We start from the raw sequence: 26,139 nt of genomic DNA, 5'->3' as shown, positions 1-26,139 counted from the left end.
GGGTTCAAGCGATTCTCCTGCCTTAGCTTCCCAAGTAGCTGAGATGACAGGCACCCACAACCATGCCTGGCTAATTTTTGTATTTTTAGTACAGACGGAGTTTCACCATGTTGGCCAGGCTAGTCTCTAACTCCCAACCTCAGGTAATCCACCTGCCTTGGCCTCCCAAAGTACTGGGATTAAAGGCATGAGCCACTACGCCCAGCCTTTTGTTTTGTTTGCTTTTTTAGACAGGGTCTCATGCTCACGCTGTCACCCAGGCTGGAGTGCAGTGACTGCATCACAGACCACTGCAGTCTGGACCTCCCAGGTTCAAGCAATCCTCCCATCTCAACCTCTCGAGTAGCTGGGACTACAGCCGTGTGCCACCACGCCCACCTAATTTTAAAATTACTTTGTAGAGACAGAGTCTCATTACGTTGCCCAGGCTGGCCTTGAACTCCTGGGCTCAAGCGATCCTCCCACCTTGGTCTCCCGAAGAGATGGGCTTACAGGTGACAGCCACCGTGCCGGACTCAACCTGATGGTTTCACTACTGCCTTTGACTTTGGCCCACACGAATCAAATGTATCACTGTGGGCCACTGACTCAACTTCCCCATCTATCCAGTGGGAACAGAATATTGGATTGCACATAATCAATAATCTCATTTTAAAGAGCTATAACGAAACAATTTATGTATTATATAGCTTTAAAAATACATCTTGTAGATTAAAGGACTCAAGAAACAATAGCAAGACTGCAAAACGCTGCCACGTCAGGTGACACTTTGGCCAGTTATGGAAAATGCTGACAAAACAAGAATTTGCCAGCATGGGCAAAGATATACTATTATCAACCCGACTCATTAAAATAGTAATATTGAACTAATTCGAAGTAGTTTGTTTTTTGTTTTTGAGACAGAGTCTCGCTCTGTTGCCCAGGCAGGAGTGCAGTGGTACGACCTCAGGTCACTGCAACCTCCGCTGCTCGGGTTCAAGCGATTCTTGTGCCTCAGCCTCCTGAGTAGCTGGAATTACAGGTGCCTGCCACCATGCCTGGCTAAGTTTTGTATTTTTGGTAGAGACGGGGTTTCTCCGTGTCGGCCAGGCTGGTCTTGAACTCCTGACCTCAAGTGATCAGCCTGCCTCGGCCTCCCAAAGTGCTGGGATTACAGGTGTGAGCCGCTGCGCCCGGCCAATATTTTCTATTTTTAGTAGAGACGGGGTTTCACCATGGTCTCGATCTTCTGACCTTGTGATCCACCCGCCTCGGCCTCCCAAAGTGCTGGGATTACAGGTGTGAGCCGCTGCGCCCAGCCAGCAGTTTATAATGTTTTTTATTCCTTGGTTCTAAACCTGTAAGGAACATAAATGGGGTGATTAATTTTGGCTCCTTGAATACCTGCCTGGCAGGTGCTGAGTCAGTGGTACCACACGATGACTCGGAGGTTCTCACTCAGGGACACCCTTCTGACTCCGTTTCAGTCCATGACTCAGGAGGAAAGGTTCTGGGGCCTCACCAGCGCCCTACACACACCCTCGTTTCCCGAGGGGCACCATTATATTCTTCCTTTATTGGCTGTCCTTGTATAATACAAATCTTCAAGTTTAGATACAAAAAAAATCTGGAAATAAAAGATAGAAAAGTACCCGCCAGGCACCCCTTCCCTTTCTTCCCGGACCCCTCCCCAGCGGGCACAGACATGAGGTAACTGCGCATCTTCTCCTCCTCCCCCCTCCCCGCCTCCTGGTCCCCCAACTTGGCCCCAGCCCCCATGAGACCTTGGCCCAAGGAACACATGGGCCCCAGAGCTGGAGGGCGATGGGGGTGACTACAGCATTGGCAGTGAACGCAGCGTGTGGGCAGAGGGCAGCCCTTAGCTTGTGCTGTGTATGGGGGGAGGAGACGACCAGATTTGGGGTGGGCACTGGTGTGGGGCCCAGGAGAGCCCCTAAGCAAGTGTCCCCCCCCATCCTGTCCAACACTGGAAGGTGGGAGGTCAACAGAAACTGGGAAATGGAGCGTGAACCAAGGGCATTCAGTGGGATTGCGGCCAACCCCTGTGTCTGGGGTGGGGGAAGGGGGCATCGCCAGCCTAAGTCCGGCAGTGAAATGGTTCCCTTAGCCAGGCTGGGTCCATCCCTGAATTCCATCCTGTTCCAACCTGGGTGTCACAATGTTGGTTCTGTAGTGGTTGTTGGGGTGGTTGAGAGAGGGGGGTGTTGAGAGGGTGCTGAGGGGCGCAGCCCCAGAGAGCAGGGTTAGGGAGAGGTTGTGCCTCCACCCCCAGGCGTGGGGCGCCTGGAGATGATGGAGTGGGCGGGGCGGCTCGGGCTACAGTTCAATCTCGAATGTCTTCTGCAGGTCACCAGAAAAGGGGTTGGAGGGTTTCTCCACAGTGGGTTTGCCTTCTAATGCCGCCCACTGGGCCTCAAAGGGGTCCAACTCTGGAGCTGGGGCAGGCGCTGGCTCCGGGGGCCAGGGGGCCCCATTGGGGCGAGGGCGGGCCTGGCTCCCAGGGGCACTGGGTATGGCAGGGGGTGGGAAGGCCCCAGCTTTCCCAAGCAGGGTGGCGGGCTGAGGCTGGAGCTGGGCGGCTGAGCAGAAGGCGTTGGCCACCATCTGTGAGGGTGTGATGCCCACCACAGGCACCCGGGGCATCGGTGGGTAGCCCAAACCTGGGTAGGTGGGCACAAAAGGGGGCTGCATGTGCGGGGGTGGCAGGAACACGGCCACTTGGGCAGATGCCGCGTCAAAGGGCCCCACAGGGGCAGGGAAAGGCTGCAGGGCAGGAGGCATGGTGGGCACCGGGGCCACAGACGCTGTTTGCTGCTGCTGCTGCTGCTGCTGCTGCTGCTGCTGCTGCTGCTGCTGCTGCTGCTGCTGGGCCTTGGCCACCTGTGACACCTCCTCCAGCCATCGCTCAGCCTCTGAAGGTGTCCGCTTGTGCCCGGGCTGGAAGGCAGCTGCAGGGGGCACGGAGGGCTCACCCCAGGCAGAAGTCCCTGGAGAGAGGAGAGGGACAGGTGAGGGGGCAAGGGCTTCAGCAGAAGAACCTCAGGCTGGGAACTGGCATGGTGTGGGGATCAGAGCACAGACTCTGGAGCCAGACCGCCTGCCTCTGAATCCCAGCTCTGCACCTCCCTAGCTTGCTGACTTTAGGCAAGTGACTTCACCATTCTGGACCACATAATGTCTCTGGAGTGCTAAGAACATACAATTCTGAGCTTCTGAGGTCCTATGATGGGAAAGTCTAAGTAGGACTGACATCCTCCTAGCTCCACTGCCCTTCTGACTGGTCAGTGCCAAACCTGGGATTCACTATTTTGTTTTGTTTGTCTGTTTTGAGAGAGTTTCACTCTGTTGCCCAGGCTGGGATGCAGTGGCCCTATCTCGGCTCACTGCAACCTCCGCCTCCCAGGTTCAAGCAATTCTCGTGCCTCAGCCTCCTGAGTAGCTGGGATTACAGGCGCGCACCATCACACCCAGCTGATTTTTTGTATGTTTAGTAGAGGCGAGGTTTCAACATGTTGCCCAGGCTGGACGCAAACTCCTATCTCAAGTGATCCCCCCACCTCGGCCACCCAAAGTACTAGGATTACAGGCATGAGCCACCACACCCAGCCAGTATTCACTATTTTGAATATCACCCTTGATTCTCTAACACTTTCAGAATGTATTGTTTTAGGAGTTAAGATTCTAAGATTGCATGGATCTTTCTCCACATGTATAATATTATCCTAACATAGTAAGGTCCGACAGTTTAGGGTGGGGCTTTCTAAGATTCTCGAGTTCTACATTTACAGCGTTTGAGATTCTAAGGTGCTCCTGTGGTTCTAGGATAAGCCCATGGCTCTCAGATGATACACGGTTCTCAAGGATTCCATGGTTCCAAAACGATCTCTGAGCTCTAAGGTGATCCCAAGATTCTAGGATGAGCCCATGCCTCTGAGATGACCCCATGGCTCTAAGATGATCCTGTATCTCTAAGATAAATCATGGTTCTAAGGTGATCACTTGATTCTCAGGTAATCCCATGGCTCTAAGATGATCCATAGTTCTAGGATGATCCCTTGGTTCTAAGGGGATCCCATGGTTCTACGGGGATTCCATGGCTCTAAAATGATCAAGGGCTCTGAGATGATCCATGGCTCTAAGATGATCACATGATTCTCAGACAATCCCATGGCTCTAAGATGATCCATGGTTCTAGGATAATCCCCTGGCTCTAAGATGATCCATGATCCTAGGATAATCCCCTGGCTCTAAGATGATCCCTGGGTCTAATGTGATCGCATGATTCTCAGGTGATCCCATGGCTCTAAGATGATCCACAGATCTAGGATAATCCCCCGGTTCTGAGATGACCCATGACTCTAAGATGATCACATGATTCTCAGATAATCCCATGGTTCTAGGCTGATCCCCTGGCTCTAAGATGATCCCTGGGTCTAAGGTGATCGCACGATTCTGAGGTAATCCCATGGCTCTAAGATGATGCATGGATCTAGGATAATCCCCTGACTCTAAGATGATCCATGCTTCTAAAGTGATTGCGTGATTCTCAGGTAATCCCATGGCTCTAAGATGAACCACGGATCCAGGATAATCCCCTGGCTCTAAAATGATCCATGGCTCTAAGATGATCACATGATTCTCAGATAATCCCATGGTTCTGGTTCTAGGCTGATCTCCTGGCTCTAAGATGATCTCTGGTTCTAAGGTGATTGCATGATTCTGAGGTAATCCCATGACTCTAAGATGATCCACGGATCTAGGATGATCCCCTGGCTCTAAGATGGTCCATGGTTCTAAAATAATCACATGATTCTCAGGTAATCCCATGGCTCTAAGATAATCCATGGTTCTAGGATGATCCCCTGGCTCTGAGGTGATCCATGATTCTAAGCCTGTAGGATCCCAAGACCCCTGGACTATCTGGGTAGCCCTGGATAGAGGAGGGGGTACAGGAAGGACATGCAGCGTGTCTGCCCAGTAGAAAGCCTGGCTTTACCTGTTGTGGCAGGTGGTGGCCCTGGTGCTGGTGCTCCAGCACTGGCAAAAGATGAACTGATCTGTGTGCACAGAGCGTTGATGCTGTCACTGTCGCTGGCGCCAGGAGGCTCCATCTCAGGCACTGGGAAGCAGGGCAGGACGGAGGTCAGCAAACAGGCCCAGGCCCTGCCGCAGCCCCACCCTTTATCCCACGCCCTTGGTGGCCCTCTCTTGTGACCTGTATCCTTTCCTGCTGTAGTAACTAAGTGGCCATGACCGCCAAATAACTGCACACATGTGTGTGTCACATCTGAATGGCAGAACAATCAACTTAGTGTGTGACATTTGATGGTTGACAGTAACAGGGACCCCAAACCAAGGACCTCAAGATTTGTGTGTGGCCACAAACCAGAAGAGATGTCTAAAACATTTAGCAACATATATTAGTTTAAAAATATGCCAAACCACGTGCATGGCAAGGACATGGGCCCAGTCTGAATGGATTGTGGCATGGCCGCTCACTGGCTGGGGATCATTTGTCCAGCTTTGGGCAGAGAAGTGGGGCCCTGTCCACCCCACCCAGCCTGACCTATGGCAAACATCATGAGAGCAGAGATGTGCCTGTGCCTGTGCCAGCAAGGCAGGAGACACTGAGCAGGCATGGCGGCCCCGCGAGGGCTTGGGATGAGCAAAGGTACCATCCAAATAAACAATTAAGGACTGCCATGTGTGGTGTGTGACACATGTCTGTGACGTTTTAGCCAATGGCTGTCTCCAAGGGGTCATGCAGATGCTCCAGTGAACATCAGAACTGGCCGTAGGTGTCTGCAGGTGTGCTGTGGGGGCGCCCAGGTGGGACAGCCAATGTCAACAATGATTGTGCATGTTCATCCAAACAGGCATGCAGCTTCTGAGGTTGGGGCATCTGAGTGTGACTGGAGTCAGGTCTGTGGCGTCCTGATGCGTGACCCCCAGGTGTGAGTGCATCTGCTGTGTGATGTACGAGTGTGTTTGCAGGTGTGCATGAATCTGCACATGTAGCTTTGGAGTTTGCATAAATCTGGGTGTGTGATCTGTGAAGGTGTGTAAATCTGAGGGTGTTTCTTTTTTTAAAATATTTACTTATTTTTGACACAGGGTCTCATTCTGTTGCCCAGGCTGGAGTGTAGTGGCACAATCTTGGCTCACTGCAACCTCTGCCTCCCAGGCTCAAGCAATCTTCCTGAGTAGCTGTGACTACAGGTGCATACCACTGCATCTGGTTAACAATAAAGGTTAAGTTTTAAAATTTTTCTGTAGAGATGAGATCTTGCTGTGCTGCCCAGGCTGGTCTCAAACTCCTGAGCTCAAGTGATCCTCCCTCCTTGGCCTCCCAAAGTGTTGAGATTACAGGTGTGAGTCACCACGTCTGGCCATGTGTGACTTCTGACTCTGTGATTTTGGAGTGTGCGTGACTTGAGAGTATACTTGACTCTGAGTTTGTGACTTCTGAGCATGTGTGACATGTGTGTGAGGGTACGATGTCTATGTATGTGAAATTTCTGTGTGGCAAGTCACATCCAAGTGAGCGTGCAGCTGGCCACAGGAGTGTGAGGCTTCTAAATAAAGCCTGGAGCTCCTGCCACCTCTCAGGAGTGCGTGTGACAGCCTGGGGAGTGTGCCTGATGTCAGGCTGCGTAAGGACAGCAAACGTGAGGGTGTGTGATGGCCCAGGAGTGCTGCAGGCATGGAGTGAGTGTGCGTCACTCTCAACAAGGGTGGGCACCTGCTCACCGGTTACCTTTTGGAGCAGCCCAGCCTCCTGGATACAGCTCAACACCCTCCCACACCAATCCCCAAGGCCATAACGGGTAGGCGATGCAGATTTGGCATCCAGGAACAAGAGTGTGGGCCAGACCACATGGCTTCACTGGCTGCTGGTGGGGAAGACAGCCCTTCTGCCTGCCTCCCTCAGGCAAAACTCAGTAGCATGCCACTTCTATCTTCTTCCTTTCCCACGGCAGACATTGTTCTTAATTTTTTTTTTTTCTTTTAGACAGGATCTCACTCTGTTGCCCAGGCTGGAGTGAAGTGGTGCAATCTGAGCTCACTGCAGCCTCAATCTGCTGGGCTCAAGCAATTCTCCTTTCTCAGCCTCCTGAGTAGCTGAGACTACAGGCATGTGCCACCACACTAGACTAGTTTTTGTATTTTTTTGTAGAGACAGGGTTTAGCCAAGTCATCTGCCTCAAGGGATCCTTGAACCCCTCTTGGGCTCAAGTGATCTGCCTGCCTTGGCCTCCCAAAGTCCTGGGACTACAAGCATGAGCTACTGCACCTGGCTGGACATCGCTTTTAGACCATGATGTATACCATCTGTCTCCTTTCCCTGACCCACGGCAGACATTAGTAATCAAACACAATTTTTTCCTCCATGGAGCTCTTTGCTCACCTTACCCATCACCTGTCCAGACTTCATGGCTCCCCTGGCCAAGTGCTAGAAGAAACAGATCCTTGTAACTCCATCTTCCCTCCAAGTAAAACACGACCTTTATATCTCATCTCTCCTATCACCAGCCATGGCAGACAATGCCAATCAATTATGATGTGCTGCTCCTTTTCGTGATGGGTACTGCCTCTGCTCAACTCTGTGCCCACAACAAATATCCCTGATCCATCACTATGCCCCCTGACCCCTGGGATCTCTGAGCTCACTGGTGCCCTGCATGTCATGTTTCTACTGACCAAATTCTGGGAGTCTCCCCTTTGGGTAAAAACATAACACTCTTCCTACTCTCTCTTCTCCCTTGCCCATGACACACACTGTAAGAAGATCATGATTGCTAACCAATCATGATGTGCACCATCCTTCTTGTTTTCCTTAACCACAGCAGACATTGCTAATTGATCATGATTTGTGATGCCTTTTTTGCCATCCCTTGATGCTCTCTGCCCTAGGCAGACATTGCTAATCCATCGCAATCCTCCTTTCCTTAGAGCCTGAGGAATACCTGTATCCTTCACCTAGCCAGATTTCATAGGCAAATGCTTGGAGGGAGAGAGCACGCATTAACTTACAGTGCTTCAGTCTATTTCTGAGCAAAAACAGGCCAACAGTGTTGCTTCTCTTCTTTCCCTGGCCCATGGCAAACTTCCTTATCCATGCCCGACTTCTTTGTCCATAGCGGACTTTACTAACTAATCATGACGTGCGTCATCTTTCTCCTTTTCCTTAACCACACCAGACATTGCTAATTGATCATAACTTGTGAGGCCTTTCTGCTATCCCTTACTCAGAGCAGACATGGTTTATCAATCCTGATTTGTGCTGTCTCCTTCCTCTCCCTTGCCCACTGCTAATCGATCATGACATGTTCCACCTCTCTCTCCTTTGCCCATGGCAGACAGTGCAAATCAATCACAGTGTGAACCATCTCGCCTCTATCCCTTGCCCACATCAGATAGTGCCAATTGATTCCAGTGCCCTTTCCCACTGGGCCCAGGGCTCACCTGTGCCCTTCACCTGGAAGTCAGTGCGGCGCTGCAGCGTGGATGGCAGCTCATTCAGCCGTAGGCTCAGCTGCCGTTTGAAAGGTGAGTTCTTCTGGCTGAGTGCTGGGAACCCACGGAAGGAGCCCTGGCGAACCAACTGCTCCAGGGGGGCGTGGCGCCGGGGGATGGCGGCCGCAGTGGTGCCTGCAGCCACGGGGGTGCCTGCCTCACCCTTCTCACCAGGGGATGTGGTGGCTGGTGTTGGGGACACGTGCCCAGGCTGGGCAGGGCCAGGAGCCACAGTGGGGGCAGCTGCTGCCTCTGCTGGAGACATGGGGGGGAGATGGATGGTTAGGTATCTCACCATGGCATTCAAGGCCTCTCCCACCTGGTTCTCTGGGTCATTCTCCAAGGCTGCCTTCCTTGTCAGTGAGTCCTGCCCGTACGACAAGCTAGTCAAAGCCTTGAGATATCCCTCACTCCCACCCAAGTCAAGATCCCCTTCCCCAGGAGGCCCTTGGAACACCGTCCCCCAGGCTCACCCTCTGTGTCTCGCCAGCTTCCTGCCCCTTTCTGTCTTGCCCTGCTGCTCTCACCGTTCTTCCCTCAGAGACCCTCTATCTCCCTTTCCGATCATTTAACAAACACTTATTTGGTGCCGGAATAACGTATGAGGCATTGTTCCAGATGCTTTGCAAGTATTTTTTTTTTTTTTTTTGAGATAGAGTCTCGCTGTGTCGCCCGGGCTGGAGTGCAGTGGCCGGATCTCAGCTCACTGCAAGCTCCGCCTCCCGGGTTTACGCCATTCTCCTGCCTCAGCCTCCCGAGTAGCTGGGACTACAGGCGCCCGCCACCTTGCCCAGCTAGTTTTTTGTATTTCTTAGTAGAGACGGGGTTTCACCGTGTTAGCCAGGATGGTCTCGATCTCCTGACCTCGTGATCTGCCCGTCTCGGCCTCCCAAAGTGCTGGGATTATAGGCTTGAGCCACCGCGCCCGGCCAGTTTGCAAGTATTAACTCATTCAATCCACACGACTACACATGGGGTTGATACGATCCTCATTTTACAGATGTGGAAACTGAGACCCAGCAAAGGCCCAGTGTGATATGCTCCAAATGACACTGCTAGGAAAGGACAGGCTGACTCTGGAGCCCATGCTCCAAATGACTGCCCGCCCTGTCTCCCTCTGGCCTCGCTCTCTGTATCATGTCTTTCTCTGTCACTGTCTGTTCCCCTCTGTCTCCCACCTCCCAGCCTTCTTCCCACCTCAAGGAGCTCCTCCCTTCCTCCAGTCATTCTAGACATGGCTTGGATGCTTCATCCTCTGAGAAGCTTTCCAGATTGTTCTGGTCTCTCAGCCTGGCTCGCTCCACTCTGAGACTGTTCTCTGTCCTCTGGGAGGAAGCCTGACCTCCCTACTCAGCAGGAGAGGCAGGCTCTTCAAGGGCAGGGCTCCCCTCACCCCTGCTGAACTATGAACACACACCTACCCTCCTACCAGGGACTCCCCGAGCTGCGGCCTGAATACCATGGAGATTAAACTCAGGCCCAGAGAGACCCTCCCAGAAGGATGTCGCCCAGTGCTGCTTCTCCCATCGTGACACAATGGGGCACCCATGCAGGTCTGGCCCAGGGCAGTGGAAACAGCCCAGGACAGGTTGGAACCAGGAAACCACCTCTGCCCCCACTCACTGTGTGACCTCAGGAAGTCCCCTCCCCTCTCTGGGCTCCAGTTTGCCAACTAGAAACCTGGGATAAATATCTCATGCTACTTCCCAAGCCTCCGAGAGGGTCAGTTTAGGTGGTGAATGTTAAATGTTTTGGAATCCAACAAAAGCATGCCTGGACACAGTGGCTCATGCCTATAATCCCAGCACTTTGAGAGGCTGAGGTGGGAGGATCACTGGAGGCCAGGAGTTCAAGACCAGCCTTGCCAACATGGTGAAATACCATCTCTACTAAAAATACAAAAAAAGATTAGTTGGGTGTAGTGGCACATGCCTGGGATTACAGCTACTCCAGAAGCTGAGGCAGGAGAATTGCTTGAACCCGAGAGGCAGAGGTTGCAGTGAGCCAAGATCACACCACTGCACTCCAGCCTGGGCAACAGAGCGAGACTCTGTCTCCAAAAAAGAAAAATAAAACAAACAAACTTAGCTGGGTGTGGTGGTGGGCACCTGTAATCCCAGCTACTCAGGAGGCTGAGGCATACGAACTGCTTGAAACCAGGAGGCGGAGGTTGCAGTGAGCTGAGATGGCGACACTGCACTCCAGCCTGGGTGCCAGAGAGAGACTCTGTCTCAAAAAAAAGATGTTCTTTTTTTTCCCCTTACAATCCAGGATCCAATTCAGGATCACATCTTGCACCTATTAATACCTGTCAAATCTCATTCGTCTCCCTTAATCAGGATCAGTTTCCAATGGTAAATTCTTTGTAAATTCTAAGTAGTGTTTTCCCAAAAAACGTAAACTAGAATTCACAGTAAAAAATAAATAAATTAATTAATTAAATTATATGGTGACTCAGGACATACATACAATTATAATTTAAACACACACACACACAGTTTTAGAACTTACAAAGTAACCATTTACCTAGAAAGTTAGTTTTACCAAGTATGTTTCAAACTTTCTTGATGGCAATCCAGAGTAAGAGATATCTTTTATATGGTAGCCTCTTACATGCACACGCACGCACACACACACACACACACACTCTCTTTCTCTCACACTCAAATAAATGTATCATTAAATTATATTTAACCCTTATGCCATTCAGTATACTCTGATATTTTCTATGATTCTCTACTTCATTGTTTTTAAATTCTTTTTTTTTTTTTTTTTTTTTTTTTTTTTGAGACAGAGTCTCGCTCTGTCGCCCAGGCTGGAGTGCAGTGGCCAGATCTCAGCTCACTGCAAACTCCACCTCCCGGGTTTATGCCATTCTCCTGCCTCAGCCTCCTGAGTAGCTGGGACTACAGGTGCCCGCCACCTCGCCCGGCTAGTTTTTTGTATTTTTTAGTGGAGACGGGGTTTCACCATGTTAGCCCATGTTAGGATGTTCTCGATCTCCTGACCTCGTGATCCGCCCGTCTCGGCCTCCCAAAGTGCTGGGATTACAAGCTTGAGCCACCGCGCCCGGCCTCATTTTTTTTTTTTGAGACAGGGTCTCACTCTGTCTGTCACCCAGGTTTGAGTGTGGTGGCACAATCGCAGCTGTCTGCAGCCTCTACCTCCTGGGCCCAGGTGATCCTCCTGCCTCAGCCTCCTGAGTAGCTGGGACCACAGGCTGCACCACCATGCCTGGCTAATTTTTTAATGATTTGCAGAGACAGGGTTTCCCTATGTTGCCCAGGTTGATTTCATTTTTTAAAATGCCAGCCACATGGGCTGGGCCCAGTTGTCCATACCTATAACACCAGTGCTTTGGGAGGCTGAGGTGGGAGAATCATTTGAGGCCAGGAGTTTGAGACCAGCCTGGGAAAAACAGCAAGATCCCAGTTCTACAAAAACTAAAAATAAAACTAGCCAGATGCTGTGGTGCGTGCCCATATTCCCAGCTACCTGGAGGCTGAGGCAGGAGAATTACCTGAGCCCAGCAGTTTGAGGGTGCAGGGAGCTGTGATCACGCCACTGCACTCCAGCCTGGGCAACAGAATTAGACCTCAACTCAGAAAACAAAACAAAAAATGCCAGCTACAGTACAGCAAATTGGCTTCACAGGTCTTGATACACAGGCTGAAAAGTCCTGAGAAGGCCAGGCGCCATGGTTCACGCCTGTAATCCCAGCACTTTGGGAGGCCGAGGCAGGTGGATCACCTGAGGTCAAGAGTTCGAGACCAGCCTGGCCAACATGGGGAAACCCTGTCTCTAATAAAAATACAAAAATTAGCCATGTCTGTAATCCTGGCTACTCGGGAGGCTGAGGCAGGAGAATTGCTTGAACCCGGGAGGTGGAGATTGCAGTGAGCCGAAATCGCACCCTTGCACTCCAGCCTGGGTGACAGAGCGAGACTCTGTCTCAAAAAAAGACAGAGTCTTACTCTATTGCCCAGACCGGAGTGCAGTGGCGTGATCTTGGCTCACTGCAACCTCCACCTCCAGGGTTCCAGCAATCCTCCTGCATCAGCCTCCCAAGTAGTTGGGATTACAGGTGTAGGCCACCATGCCCGGTTAATTTTTGTATTTTTAGTAGAGACGAGGTTTCACCATGTTGCCCAGGCTGGTCTGCAACTTCTGACCTCAAGTGATCTGCCCAACTTGGCCTCTCAAAGTGCTGGGATTACAGGCGTGAGCCATGGCGCCTGGCCTGAAGCATCCCCTGCTTTGTAAACTGTTGAGTCCCTGTACCTCTGAAGCCCCCCGCCCCCCGACCTTGGGTACCCTGTGCCCACTCTGTGCCCTGCTGGTGCTCGGGGCAACACCCACCTTTCTTCTTGTCCGGGGCCTCTCGCTCAGCAGGCCGCCCACCCCCAGACAGGCGGAAGGAGCCCTCGCGGGCGAAGCTGGTGCGGCTGGCATCGAAGGCGGCCGTGACCCCACATTCCTTCTCCCGTCGCTGTTTTCGCTCCAGGCAGGCGGCAAAAGCACAGCCCACAGCGTGGCTCAGCCTCTCACCCTGTGGGGAGAGGATGGGCGGGGGTTAGAGGTGCTGGGCAGTGCGGACAGGGGCCGGGGCACTGGGTTACAGCCGCTAGGTACTGGATCGCGCTGGATGAGTCCCTGCACTTCTCTGGGCTTCAGTGCTCATCTGCACCACGAGGAAGGGCTGGAAATGACAGCTCCAAGTGAAAGAAGTCAGAAACCAATGAGCCTGTTGTGTGGCTCCACTTACCGGAAATTCCAGAAGAGGCAAAACTAATCTATGGTGAAAAAAGTCAGAACAGGCCAGGAGTGGTGGCTCTTGCCTGTAATGCTAGCACTTTGGGAGGCTGAGGCAGGAGGTTCCCTTGAGCTCAGGAGGTCAAGGCTGCAGGGAGCTATGATTGCACCACTGCACTCCAGCTTGGGTGACAGAGCGAGATTCTGTCTCAAAAAAAGAAAGTCAGAATAGTGGTAGTTTCCTATGGGGTGGGGAATGACTGGAAAGGGTATGAAGGGATGATTGGGTGCTGGCAATGTTCTAGATATTGATAGGGGTTTGGTTACATGGGTGTATGCAGTTGTCAAAATTCGTTGACTGTACACTGAAGGCTTTAGTGCATTGCTATGGACTAAATGTGTGTTTCTCTCCCAATTCAAACACTGAAGCCCTCATTCACAATGTGCTGGTATTTGGGGGTAGGCCTTTGGGAGACAATGAGAGTTATGTTTAGATCATGAGGTGGGATCCTCATGATGGAATTAATGCCCTTATTTATTTATTTTTTTTCTGGGACAGGGTCTCACTCTGACGCTCATGCTGGAGTGCAGTGGCACAACCTCAGCTCACTGCAACCTCCACCTCCCAGCTTCAAGCGATTCCCCTGCCTCAGCCTCCCAGTAGCTGGGATTATAGGCATGCACCGCCACGCCCGGCTAAGTTTTTAGTAGAGATGGGATTTCACGATGTTGGTGAGGCTGGACTCGAACTCCTGACCCCAAGTGATCTGCCCACCTGCGCCTCACAAAGTGTTGGGATTACAGGCGTAAGCCACTGTGCCCGGCCAGGATTAATGCCCTTAAAAAGGAGAAAAAGACATGAGATCTCCCTCCACCTTGCCAGGTGAAGATACAAAAAGCAGGCATCCGTCTGCAAACCAGGAAAAGAGTCCTCACCAAGAAATGAGCCATTTGACACCCTGACCTCAGACATCCAACCTCTAGAAGTGCAAGAAACAAATGTTTGTCATTTAAGCCACACAGTCTACACTATTTGGTTACAGCAGTCTGAACTAAGACAATTATATCTTTCACTTTGAAGGAAAAAAAAAAATCTGGAAACAAATACAAATTCTACTTAATGGTGTGCATGCTGAAATACGGAGCGGGAAGTAGTCCAATACCTACAAATTTGACATACAAAAAGTATCAGACAGTCCAAGCACAGGGGCTCACACCTGTAATCCCAGCACTTCAGGAGGCTGAGGCAGGCAAATCACTTGAGGCCAGGAGTTCGAGACCAGCCTGGCCAACATGGTGAAACCCCGTCTCTACTAAAAATACAAAAATTAGCCGGGCGCGGTGGCATGTACCTGTAATCCCAGCTACTATGGAGGCTGAGGCAAGAGAATTGCTTGAACCCAGGAGGGTTCAGTGAGCCAAGATCGTGCCATTGTACTCCAGTCTCGCTCTGTCTCAAAAAAAAAAAAAAAAAGGAATGAACTACTGATCCAAGTGGCTCATGCCTGTAATCCAAGCACTTTGGGAGGCCAAGGTGAGTGGATCACTTGAGTCCAGGAGTTCCAGACAAGCCTGGGCAACATGGTGAAACCCCGTCTCTACAAAAAATACAGAAAATTAGCCGGGCATGGTGGCATGTGCCTGTAGTCCCAGCTACTCAGGAAGCTGAGGTGGGAGAATCGCTTGAACCCAGGTTGCAGTGAGGTGAGATTGCACCACTGCACGCCAGCCTGGGTGACAGAGAGAGATCTTGTCTCATTAAATTAATTAATTAAATTAAAAATATTGCCGAGTGGGGTGGCTCACACCTGTAATCCCAGCACTTTGTAATCCCAAAGTGCTGGGATTACAGGTGTGAGCCACTGAGCCACCATGCCCAGCCAATACTCTTTTTTTTTTTTTTTTTTTTTGAGATGGAGTCTCACTCTGTCGCCCAGGCTGAAGTGCAGTGGTGCAATTCTGGCTCACTGCAACCTCCACCTCCCGGGCTCAAGTGATTCTCCTGCCTCAGCCTCCTGAGTAACTAGGACTACAGGTGTGCACCACCACACCTGGCTAATTTTTTGTATTTCAGTGGCGATGGGATTTTACCATGTGGTCCAGGGTGGTCTTGAATGCCTGAGCTCAGGCAATCCACCCGCCCCAGCATCCCAAAGTGCTGGGATTACAGGTATGAGCCACTGCATCCGGCCCTCACGTGAATACTCTAAATTGGGAACTGAGTATACTCTCTTCTCCAGATGAGGAAACTGGGCACACAGAGGTGAGTGACGTGCTTGAATGGAGGAAGCTTGTCAGGGTGGGGCTGGGATGCCAGGGCATGGGAGGGAAGAGTCGGCCAGCTGTGGCAATACTCACGGAGTCCTTGAGTGCCAGAAAACAGTGGCAGATCCAGCGGCGGGTGGTCCCATCACGGCAGATATAGGAGAAAGCCTTGTCCAGGTTGCGGTCAGGAGCACAAAAGGAGACCTTTTCGATGGTCTGGTCGACCAGAAGATCCTAGGAGGGGCCGGGGAGGCCAGGAGAAGAGTGTGAACTGTCTTTCGAGTATTCACTCAACATTCTCTCCGTGTCTGCTGAAATCCCGTCCTGAACAGGGTAGGGACCCAGCAGTCACTGAGACACCCTGTGCCCTGCCTGCAGAGGGCTCCCAGGTCAGAGGGAAGATCAGACCCATCACAAGATGGGCAGCCCAGAGTACAGGCAGGATGTGATGAAGGAAGCCCAGGCAGAGGGGTCAGGTCCAGGACCGGGGAGGCACAGGCAGAGGGGTCAGGGCCAGCATGGCAGAAGCCGGCTTGGGGTTAGTCAGACAGGGCTTCCTGAAGCAGGTATTAACTAGAAAAAAAAGTCAAGGAACAGTATTTTGGGCTGAGGAAACTGCCTTGCAAAGGTGGTGGCCTTGTTCTGTCATTAACCTCAGCATGTCCTGGGCACCTCCTAGGGCAGTCTCTGGGCTGGGGGCAGGGGATTCAAGGTGAGCAAACAGATACCTAGATCGTGGCCTCATAGTGCTTCCTTCTGGCTGGGCAGGGTGACAACAAACACTTAACGGCTAACATTCATTGATCTGAGCAGTTATGTACGATGTACCAGACCCTATTTAAATAATTTTTTTCTTCCCAGAAGAAGTCTTGCTCTGTCACCCAGGCTAGAGTGCAGTGGTGTGATCTTGGCTTACTGAAACCTCTGCCTCCTGGGTTCAAGCGATTCTCCTGTCTCAGCCTCCCAAGTAGCTGGGATTACAGGCACGCATCACCACATCCGGCTAATTTTTGTATTTTTAGTAGAGGTGGGGTTTCACCATCTTGGTCAGGCTAGTCTCGAACTCCTGACCTCAGGTGATCCACCCGCCTCAGCCTCCCAAAGTGCTGGGATTATAGGTATGAGCCACCGTGCCCAGCCCGCATTAAAAATTGTATTAAAAATTATTTTGTATAGATGGAACCTTGCTCCTTTTCACAGGCTTATCTTGAACTCCTGGCTTCAAGGGGCCCTCCCAGCCAGGCACCATTTCAAACAACTTGCATATGCTTTCTCACTTAATGGTAGGGTCTATGATAATCCCACCCCCCCTCCTTTTTTTGAGATGGAGTTTCGCTGTTGTTGCCCAGGCTGGAGTGCAATGGCATCATCTCAGCTCACTGCAACCTCCACCTCTCGGGTGCAAGCGATTCTCCTGCCTCAGCCTCCCAAGTAGCTGGGATTACAGGTGTGCACCACCACATCTGGCTAATTTTTGTATTTTTAGTAGAGATGAGGTTTCACCATATTGCCAGGCTGGTCTTAAACTCCTGACCACAGGCGATCCTCCCTCCTTGGCCTCCCAAAGTACTGGGATCACAGGCATGAGCCACCGCTCCCGGCCTATAATCCCCATTTTTTAGATGACACAACTGAGACCCAGAGAGGTTAAATCTCATGCCCAGGGGCCCTAAGCTGGGATCGGAGCTGAGGCAGCTGCTCCAGTCTCTCTCACCCACAGCCTATGCCAGTTCCCAAATAATCACAGCATTTATTCCTGAGTTATGATGACTGAGGGAGCACACAGCATCATCTAGAAGGTCCCTGAGGGAGGGATGTGCAGAGGAGGTGGGAAGGCGTCCTCCGCTCTGATTCCAGCAGGGTGAGCAGACAGGCCCCCTGGCGTCCACCCCCACAGGCCTCCTACCTTGGTTTTGTCATCCACCACTCGGAGCCCATCGGCTGACACCCACAGGACAGACTTCACGGACTTTCGGCCCATCTGGGGAGAGGCAAGGGGACAAAGAAGCCGGGTCAGGGTGCCTCTCCCTGTCTGACCTTGCCCCGTCCCTTGTGCCAGCCCCCTCACTCACCGCCTTCAGCTTCTTCACCGCGTCTTCACACACGTGCATTCCCCGGGACTCCTCCACCTCCACGTGGCCCAGGTACTTGGGTTGGAGGGAATGGAGGGATAGAAAACAGCACAGTAATCACTCATTCTCAGTGCCCACTGAGCATCTGCCATGCAGCAGACAATATTCTAAACACATGCATGACGTGTATGCAATCATTTATTCTGCATCTCAACTCTACAAGGTGGACACCCCATTCCTAGTCTAGACATGCAGATGGGGAAACTGAAGCACAGCATGTGGTAGTGATTCAGGTCTAGCTATATCCCTGGTCCCTAACCTGGCACCATAGTCCTCCCGAGAGACACCATTTGCATCTCTGTGCGTGAGGACTGGCCCCAGGCCATGCAAAACTGCTCTGCCCACCCTAAAGCAGCTAGAAAGAGCCTGGGCCAGTCCCCGCAATGATTGACGGGAGTTAGGGTACCTGAGCCCAAGCTCCCTCACCTGCAGGTGGGATGACTGTTGCCTCGAGTTTCCCAGGGGAAAGCTCAGTTGCACACAGCTGCAGTTTTAATAACACACCCTTTACTGACTGCTTTCCTTTCCTCACTCCCAACACCATTTCCTGCACCTCCCAAATGAAGGCTTCGCACTCAGAGTCTGCTTCCGGGGGAAGGGAACATAAGGTAGTGGAGGGGCTGTGACCATGGTGAGTCATCACTCAGCCAGGAAGGGGCTGAGCTCCACAGTCCATGCCATGATTCCTGCTCTCCCCCTCATAGGAATGTAAAGGTATAGGGTATGGCTAAACCAGAACGCCCTTAACGGTAGAGCGCTTTGCAAATGCTACACATGACCTGATGGTTTCCAGGTGATAGTTTGCTGGTACAAGAAAACGTGTTTTGGTTGTTTGTTTTCAAGATTGGGTATCACTCTGTTGTCTAGGCTGGAGTGCAACGGCACAATTAAGGCTCACGGTAGCCTCCACCTTCCTGGACTCGTGAGTCTCCCACCTCAGCCTTGCGAATAGCTGGGACTACTGGTGCGTGCCAGTGTGCCTGACTATTTTTTGTAGAGACAGGGTCTCTCTGTGTTTGCCCAGGCTGGTCTTGAACTCCTTGGCTCAAGCAATCCTCCCACCACAGCCTCCCAGTGTCCTGGAATTACAGGTATGAGCCGCCACCACGCTTCACGCTTTTTTTTTTTTTTTAGACACAGTCTGCTCTGTCGCCCAGGCTGGAGTGCAGTGGTGCTATCTCGGCTCACTGAACCTCTGCCTCCCGGGTTCAAGCGATTCTCCTGTCTCAGCCTCCCCAGTAGCTACAGGCGCCCTGCACCACGCCCGGCTAATTTTTGTATTTTTAGTAGAGATGGCAAGATGGCACCATGCCCAGCTAAGTTTTGTATTCTTAGTAGAGATGGCAAGATGGCACCATGCCCAGCTAAGTTTTGTATTCTTAGTAGAGATGGGGTTTCACCATATTGGTCAGGCTGGTCTCGAACTCCTCACCTCAGGTGATCTACCTGCCTCAGCCTCCCAAAGTGCTGGGATTACAGGCATAAGCCACGGCGCCCGGCAGGCCTCACGCTTTTTAATACCAACTTCAAAAGACTTGAGCGCGTGTCCCAGTCAGGCCGTGCATGCGCACAGCACAGCACCCCCCGTCCACGCCCCGCCGCGCCCCGCCCACTCACCCTGACCGGGAAGCTGCACGTGCCCTTCCGCACTGCGTCCTCGTCCGCCTGCCACTGGTGCGGGCGCGACGCCTCAGGCACGTAGGCTGGCTTCCTCCGCCGCAGGCTCTGCCGTAACTTGTTCATGGTGCCCGCCCCGTCTGGTGACACAGGACAGTGATGTGGATCAAGGGCGGGTGTCAGAAGGTATGGAGCTCAACAGGGAGGGACCAGTGCTCAAGGAGCATGAGGAAAGGAGCCAACAGAAGCCAGGGGAGTGTGAGCACTGGGCACTGCGGATTCAGAACCACAGGGCTAAGGGGCGGGAGGTCTGGGGTGGGGGCATGGGGCACAGGTTTCAGGGCGTTGGAGGGCTTCTTGTCCGTGTGGTGGATGCTTCCTCATTCCCAGGCCATGAGCATCCAAAGGGTGGGAAGTCAGACATAGGAGGGCATGGCGGTTGGAGGGCATGGGGGTTGGAGGGCATAGGGGTCAGGGGCCACACAGGGGTTTTAGGGGTATGAGAGTCAGGCAGTGGGGTGATCAGAGGACAGCAGAGGAGTTGGGAACTGCATGGGTCAGAGGTGCGGGAGTCAGGTGCATGGGGTGTGGGGGATGGTGGCTTGCCTCTGGAACTCTGAGACGCAGCCATTCTGTGACAACTGTGTCTAGTCCCCAGGCAAGGTTTCTGGGGCCTTGCACCCATGACTGTCAGAGGCAGCGCTGTGGGTGTGTGGAGTGGGCGTGGAGGTGGCAGCCACTAGGACAGTCTTCACTGATCAGCCATCCTGACAGTCCCAGGACTGGGAGCACCAACGTGTGTGTGTAAGCAAGTGTGCAATGGTATGTTCTGGAAAGCTATGAGGGGCTCTGTATCTGAGCATGCAAGTAATGTCTGTGAGTGTGTTTCTGAAGGCTGTTTGGAAGAATGCATGTCTGAGAATGGTGTATGATAGTGTGCATCTGTGAGTGCTGTCTGTGAGGGATGCATCCAAAAGTGTGGTTGTTGTCTGTGAGTCTGAGTCCCTGAAGGTTGTTGCTGAAGGGCATCGATGTCTGAGAGTGCTTGTGTGTGTCTGCCGTCTATATGCGAGAGTGCCGTTGTTGTCTATGAGAACTTGTGGCTCAGTGCCTGTTGCCTGTGAGGGAGGGTGTGTCTGTGTTTGAGCATGAGGCTGTCGTCTTTCAAAGGGTGTGCCCATGGCTGTTATCCATGTAGCTATGTCTGTGTGTGAAGGTGTGGCTATTGTCTGTGAGTCTGTGATGATACTGCCTCTGAGAGTGCGTCTGAGGGACCCACGAGACTGTGTCCAAGAGTGCAGCTGTTGGCGGCGAGCCTGTGTAGCTGTGGCTGTGGCTGTCATCTTAGAGTGTGGGTGCATGGGTATTGCACAGAGGTTGTATCTGTGTGCAGTGGTGCATCCGTTAGGGTGTGTGAGAACATGAGGTTGTCTTTAGCGAGACTGTGTTCATGAGGGTTATTTGTAAAGGTGCAACTGTTGCCTGAGAGAGTGCTGGGTGCTCTTTGTGAGACTGTGTTTGTGCATGTTTGTGCACAACCGTAGCTCCCTGTGAGAGCCTGGGCCCGCGGGTGCTGTCTGTGAAAGTGTGACTGTCATCTGTAGAAAGGTGGGTCTGTGTGTGTTGTCAGACTGTGCAAGAGTAGTTTTTTTTTTTTTTTTTTTTTTTGAGACAGAGATTTGCTCTTGTTGCGAATGGAGGCTGGAGTGCAATGGCGCGATCTCGGCTCACAGCAACCTCTGCCTCCCGCGTTCAAGCGATTCTCCTGCCTCAGCCTCCCGAGTAGCTGGGATTACAGGCATGCGCCACCACCCCTGGATAATTTTGTATTTTTAATAGAGACGGAGTTTCTCCATGTTGGTCCGGCTGGTCTCGAACTCCCGACCTCAGGTGATCTGCCCACCTCAGCCTTCCAAAGTGCTGGGATTATAGGCGTTGAGCCACCGTGCCCAGCCAACAGTGTGTCTCTTAAGAGTATGTATCTCAGAGTCTGTATCCAGCGAGCGTCTGTGGTCACCTGTGAATCTGGGTGTTGTCTGGGAATGTGTCTGTGTGTCTATGTATGTGTATATATGTTTGTGTATTAGTGTGATGAACATTTACTTAAGCACGTGTTCAAGTGTGTTACTGCATTAGCAAGTGTGTGTGATCTGAAAGAGATCTGTGTTTGTGTGTGTGTGTGTCTAACTGTATGTCTACAGATGTGAGTGTCTGAGTGTGGCCCTGCACTTGAGGCTGTAAGGGTGTCAGGGTGTGGGTCTGTGCATGAGTGGGACTCTGGCAGTCGCTGAGGAAGATGCCTGAGGGGGTCCACTCATGAATGTGATTAAGCCCATGTGATCGCAGGGACAGCTCCTCTGGTCATGCTAGGCAAGACCACATACCCATTCAGCCCTGCCGTGTCCCAGGCTGGTCACTCACCTGGATCCGTCCTGCAGGTTTCTGGGGGCCCCGGGGCCCCACACGGGGCTGGGGGCAGGTGCCGCTCAGGCCTCCGGGGTCCGCCCTGCCCGAGTAGGGGAGGACAAGGTGAGAAGTTTGTCTGGGGTGGGGCTCAGTCCGTTACCTCACCCCAACTTGGGACTTCAGTTAGCCCCCTCCATCTTGGGCTCCCTGATGACAGTCCTAGTTGTCCTAGCAACTGTTACCAGGGAGATCAGCCACCTGGTTCCAAGGGCCCAGGAAGAAGTAGGTATGTTTGGGGGGCATATGTTGGGGATGTGCTGGCCTCAGGAGAGCCTCACTGCCCAAGGGAATGCTATGAGAGTGGCCTTGCCCTCTAGATGCATGTCCAGGGCTATACACGTATGCAGCCAGCTGTATGTATCCATGTATCTACAGGTGTCCCTAGCATCCGGCAACAGCCCTATATACTTGGTTACACAGAGATGCAATCACAGCTACATACCTTAGATCGCAGATACACAGAAACAGTCACAACCCCAGAAAGCTGCCACCGTAAACATCTGGCCACATATTCATGTTCAGACACACATAGTCTCTACTACAGACATCTGTCCACATACATGTAGCACGTCCCAGCTCACTTAGTCCCCACCACAGACACCTGCTCACACCACCCACTGAAATCTGGTCACTTCCATCCACATTCTCAGCCATATACAAATAACGGGGCCCAGACACACCCACTAGAGCCGCACATGCACGGCCACACCCAGTGACAGCTATGTTTCCTCAGGCACCCGTCCAAGATACTGATGTCACAGGCCCACCCAGATAGAATCACACCCAGAGTTCACCCATTTGGTGACCCAGTCCCACACAACACAATTGCAGCTATACACACTTGTCACATGTATCTCCACTGCTGCACACGGACATCTGGTCACAGATGCACACGGACAGGCACACATTTGGTCCCACGGAGACCACATGCAGGCACAGCTGCACGTGGACATGCAGCCTCAACCAGACCAGTCACACCAACACTGTTTTTGGTCACACACTGTCACATGATCACACATACCCAGTCATAGGTGCTCACATCTGGTCACAGCATCAGTCACACAGTCTACTGTGACAGCCATACTCATAGGGACAGTCCTCTATACACAACCACACACGGAGGTACTGATGGCCACAGCACGCAACCACCCACAAACAACTATCCCCAAGAATGGCCACCCTTAAGACACAGCCATGGTGGTCCTGTAGGCATGGCCACAGCATCAATGTCCGTGTGACCCAGCCACCTATCATGGTCATAATCCCATCACCCAGTGTCCCATACACAGCTGTACCATGTCACTCCAACACAGTGAAACATATAGCCATTCTTCATGCAGGCACACAAGTCATACAGACAAGTATGTGGCCACACAGAATCACAGCCCTGTGTGGACAGGTGCACAAAGTCATAAGCCCCACCTATACACATGTCTCACACATAGAGACAAAAGCGCACAGTTTTAGTTTCCCATGTCACAAGTACACAGTCCAGCGTAGGCACAGAAATGCAGTGACCAGGACATGGCATTTATAGTTGGGTTTACACAGAAGACACAGGTCCTGATGGAGCCATGTGCACAGTCAGGGGCCAATCTCATCACCAAATCATACATTCAAACACAGGTAGTCCAGCACATACACACAGAGACAAAACAGGCACACAACTGCAGACCCCAAACTCTCACAGGTGATGACATAGACACAAACATCTATAGTCACCCAGGGTCACAGACATGCAGGTCATACACAGTCATATGGAAGCCACAGTTACATAAACACCCCTACAAACATAATTTCCTGGCACCAATACGGAGACACATCCATAGCTTTAGTCACACACAAATAATCCTTTTAAATAGCCAGGGTTTCAGACACTTAGTCAAATACATAACCCAAATCACACATACAAAGCTAGAAATACATATAATCACTCATTATCACACACACAGCCAGATACAGTCATTTATATTAATACAACCCCAGTCACACACTCAGACATGGTTCTGCATACGCAACCACTGTCATACACAATACTGTCACACAACCCCAGGCACATAGACACAATGTGACTTCAGATACAATGGCAGTCACACAGGCAGAGTTGCACAGACAGGTGTGTGTCACTCATGTATATAAAATCAGGTAGAGACACAACTATAAACATTGTCAGTCACTGGGAGGGTCACACATGCACATGGAGCCATAGACAACTCCACTCACACACACAGTCACAACTCCACCCACATCCTGTCAGTCACACGCATGCCCACCCCCAGACTCAACACATACTGTCACATACCCAGTTATAGTTACCGAGGCATACAAACACAGGGTCACAAAAGACATAATCACAGACAACCACAGTCACAACCATGCACACCTCCAAACACAGTCAGACTAAAAAGTACAGGATTCTGCATAGTAAGCAGCTGTCACACACACATACACAGTCAAATACTAGGGTCACACACAGACACAATCATAGACACCACCACAAGCACACACACAGGATTCCTGTCACCAGCCGCAGCGTATGCGTGCACACACACACATACACAGCCACAGCCACACAAACACAGGGCACACTCCTAGCCACCTCCCCATTGCTTGCTTCCCCCCTTCCCCCCAGGTACCACACACAAAGCCGCCGTCACCGTCACCGCAGACGCTGCAGACAGACAGGGCTGCACCCGGTCCCTGGGGAGCCGCCCCCAGCCCAGCCTGTATGCTGGAGCCTGAGGGGCCAGGTCCGGGAGGGGGAGGCGGTGCATTGTCTGCGGGTGGGGCCACTCTTGGACAGCTGGGCAGCCCTGGGGACAAAGGGGGTGGCCCAGGGGTTCTGTGCCCTGGGACCCTTGACCAAGCCAGGGGGTGGAGGGATTGGGGGTTGCCTGAAATTGTCCTTATTTTATTCAGGCTGGGGTGGGGTGGAGTCCCAGGCACGGGACCTTGTTTTGAGAAGGGGCTGTGCCTGGGACACCGCCCAAGGATTGGGGAGATGCTGTGCCCAGGGTGCCTCTGAGGCCTAGGGGCAGGCTGTGCTTGGAGTCCCCCCATGCCTTGGTGAGGTGGGAAAGCTGTACGCAGTGACCCCATCCTTGAGACCGTGCCTAGGGAGTTGTTGTGCTGAGACCCCCTTAGGCAGGGAGAGGTAGGGATTGTGTCTGGAATCACCTCCTGGAGGCCTTGGTTTGATACGGGGGCTGTATCCCCGACCCCATCTCCATCCCCATCTAGTTCCAGGAGTTGTACCTAGAATCTCTGTACCCCTGTCCTTGATTTTGTGGGGGGTCTGTGTCCAGGATCCCTATTTCCAGGGCCTTGGCAAGAGATGGCCCAGGGGTCTGTGCCCAAGACCCTGGTCTCCTGGGCTTTGGCTTGTTGGGCCTGTTCCTGGACCCCCACCCAGGACCACCCTTTCCAGCCTTGGCACCCTCTCTCCATCCGGGCGCCGCGGCCGCCTCCCACCCTCCGCCACATCAGCAGCGGCGCCGCCCCCGACCCGAGCCCCCCTCTCCCGCCCTTCTCACGCTGGCCGCCGCGCTGCGGGACATCCAGGGCCCGGGCGCCCCCGCCTCCCGCGGCCCTGGCTGGGCCCGGCTCCCCGACTGCTGCTGCTGCTGCTGCTGCGGTGGCGGCGGCGGCAGCTCGGTCTGACGCGGGCCAGGGCCCGGGGCCGGGGGATGGTGCGGGATGCACGCGCGCGAGCCTGCTTGGCTCCCGGGAGGATTCCGTTCCGGGGGCGGGGGAGCGTCCCTCGGCCTCGGCTCCCCGCCCCGGCCCCGCCCATTGGCCCGCCGCCTGCCGTATATGCAGAAAGGCCCCGCCCCGCCCCGGCGCCTTGCCGGCCCTGCCCCGCCCCTTGGCCTGCAGACCCCGCCCCCACGCAGACACCACCCCGCCTTCCCCGGCGCGGCCACCGCCCCGCCACGCCCATTGGCCAGTCCCGGGCTGAGCATGCCAATGAACATCGCCGAGTCGTTTCCCCGGTCCATCCTGGCCTGGACTCCCTTCCCCTCCGTGACCCCTGACCTCAGATCCCCTCCAGCTCCGCGTCCGAAAGAGTTGCTTCTGGAGGCGCCTTGCCGCCCCACACCCCCAAATCTTCCCGCTAACCCCATGGTTCCCCAGCCCGGCGGGGGCGGGCAGAAGCGGTGACGAGGCACTTTTTGCAAGCAAGGGGAGGGGGTGTGAACAGACCAAGGCGTCCTGGTGCGCGATCGGTTCGGCTTTGGGAACGGGGGCGCCGGGCTGGGACCAGGGCGTGGTTCTGGACGCTGCGGCGCCCCCGCCGCCCCCTACGCCAATCCTGTGGGTTTGGCAAAGCAGCTGGCAGGGACATTAGAGCCCATTAGTAAAGGCGAGGTTGCCGGGAGCGAGGGGAGGG

At 53.0% G+C, this 26,139-nt stretch overlaps 1 protein-coding gene across 2 annotated transcripts; it reads right to left on the bottom strand.

The window, feature by feature from the left end:
- Positions 1 to 1,523: 1,523 nt before the first annotated feature.
- NUMBL (NUMB like endocytic adaptor protein) lies at positions 1,524 to 25,527 on the bottom strand. 2 transcript variants are annotated; one of them, XM_009194525.4, is made up of 10 exons: positions 25,283 to 25,527; positions 21,705 to 21,789; positions 19,284 to 19,423; positions 17,607 to 17,681; positions 17,441 to 17,515; positions 15,628 to 15,768; positions 12,877 to 13,066; positions 8,467 to 8,769; positions 4,997 to 5,119; positions 1,524 to 2,987 (listed from the first exon to the last, which is right to left on the bottom strand). In XM_009194525.4, the coding sequence occupies exons 1-10, from the start codon at positions 25,304 to 25,306 to the stop codon at positions 2,317 to 2,319; spliced, it is 1,827 nt and encodes a 608-aa protein (XP_009192789.1). In that variant the 5' UTR covers positions 25,307 to 25,527; the 3' UTR covers positions 1,524 to 2,316. The 2 variants fall into 2 exon arrangements, with proteins under 2 accessions (XP_009192789.1, XP_003915601.1); XM_003915552.5 differs by having other exon boundaries at positions 8,467 to 8,772; positions 25,283 to 25,526.
- Between the last annotated feature and the right edge of the window lie 612 nt (positions 25,528 to 26,139).

This window comes from Papio anubis, chromosome 20 (assembly GCF_008728515.1).
Source record: "Papio anubis isolate 15944 chromosome 20, Panubis1.0, whole genome shotgun sequence".
Lineage (NCBI taxonomy): Eukaryota > Metazoa > Chordata > Mammalia > Primates > Cercopithecidae > Papio > Papio anubis.
The sequence above is the reverse complement of the archived record's forward strand: the minus strand, read 5'-3'. Positions and strand labels throughout refer to the sequence as shown.

Excerpts from the sequence above, each read along its gene's own strand:
- NUMBL (XM_003915552.5), bottom strand. The coding sequence starts at position 25,306 with ATGTCCCGCAGCGCGGCGGCCAGC. Across the intron at positions 13,067-15,627 it reads TTCTGGCACTCAAGGACTCC|GGTGAGAGGCTGAGCCACGC; the intron begins GTGAGTATTGCC and ends CTCTCCCCACAG. Across the intron at positions 2,988-4,996 it reads GCCACCACCTGCCACAACAG|GGACTTCTGCCTGGGGTGAG; the intron begins GTAAAGCCAGGC and ends TCCTCTCTCCAG.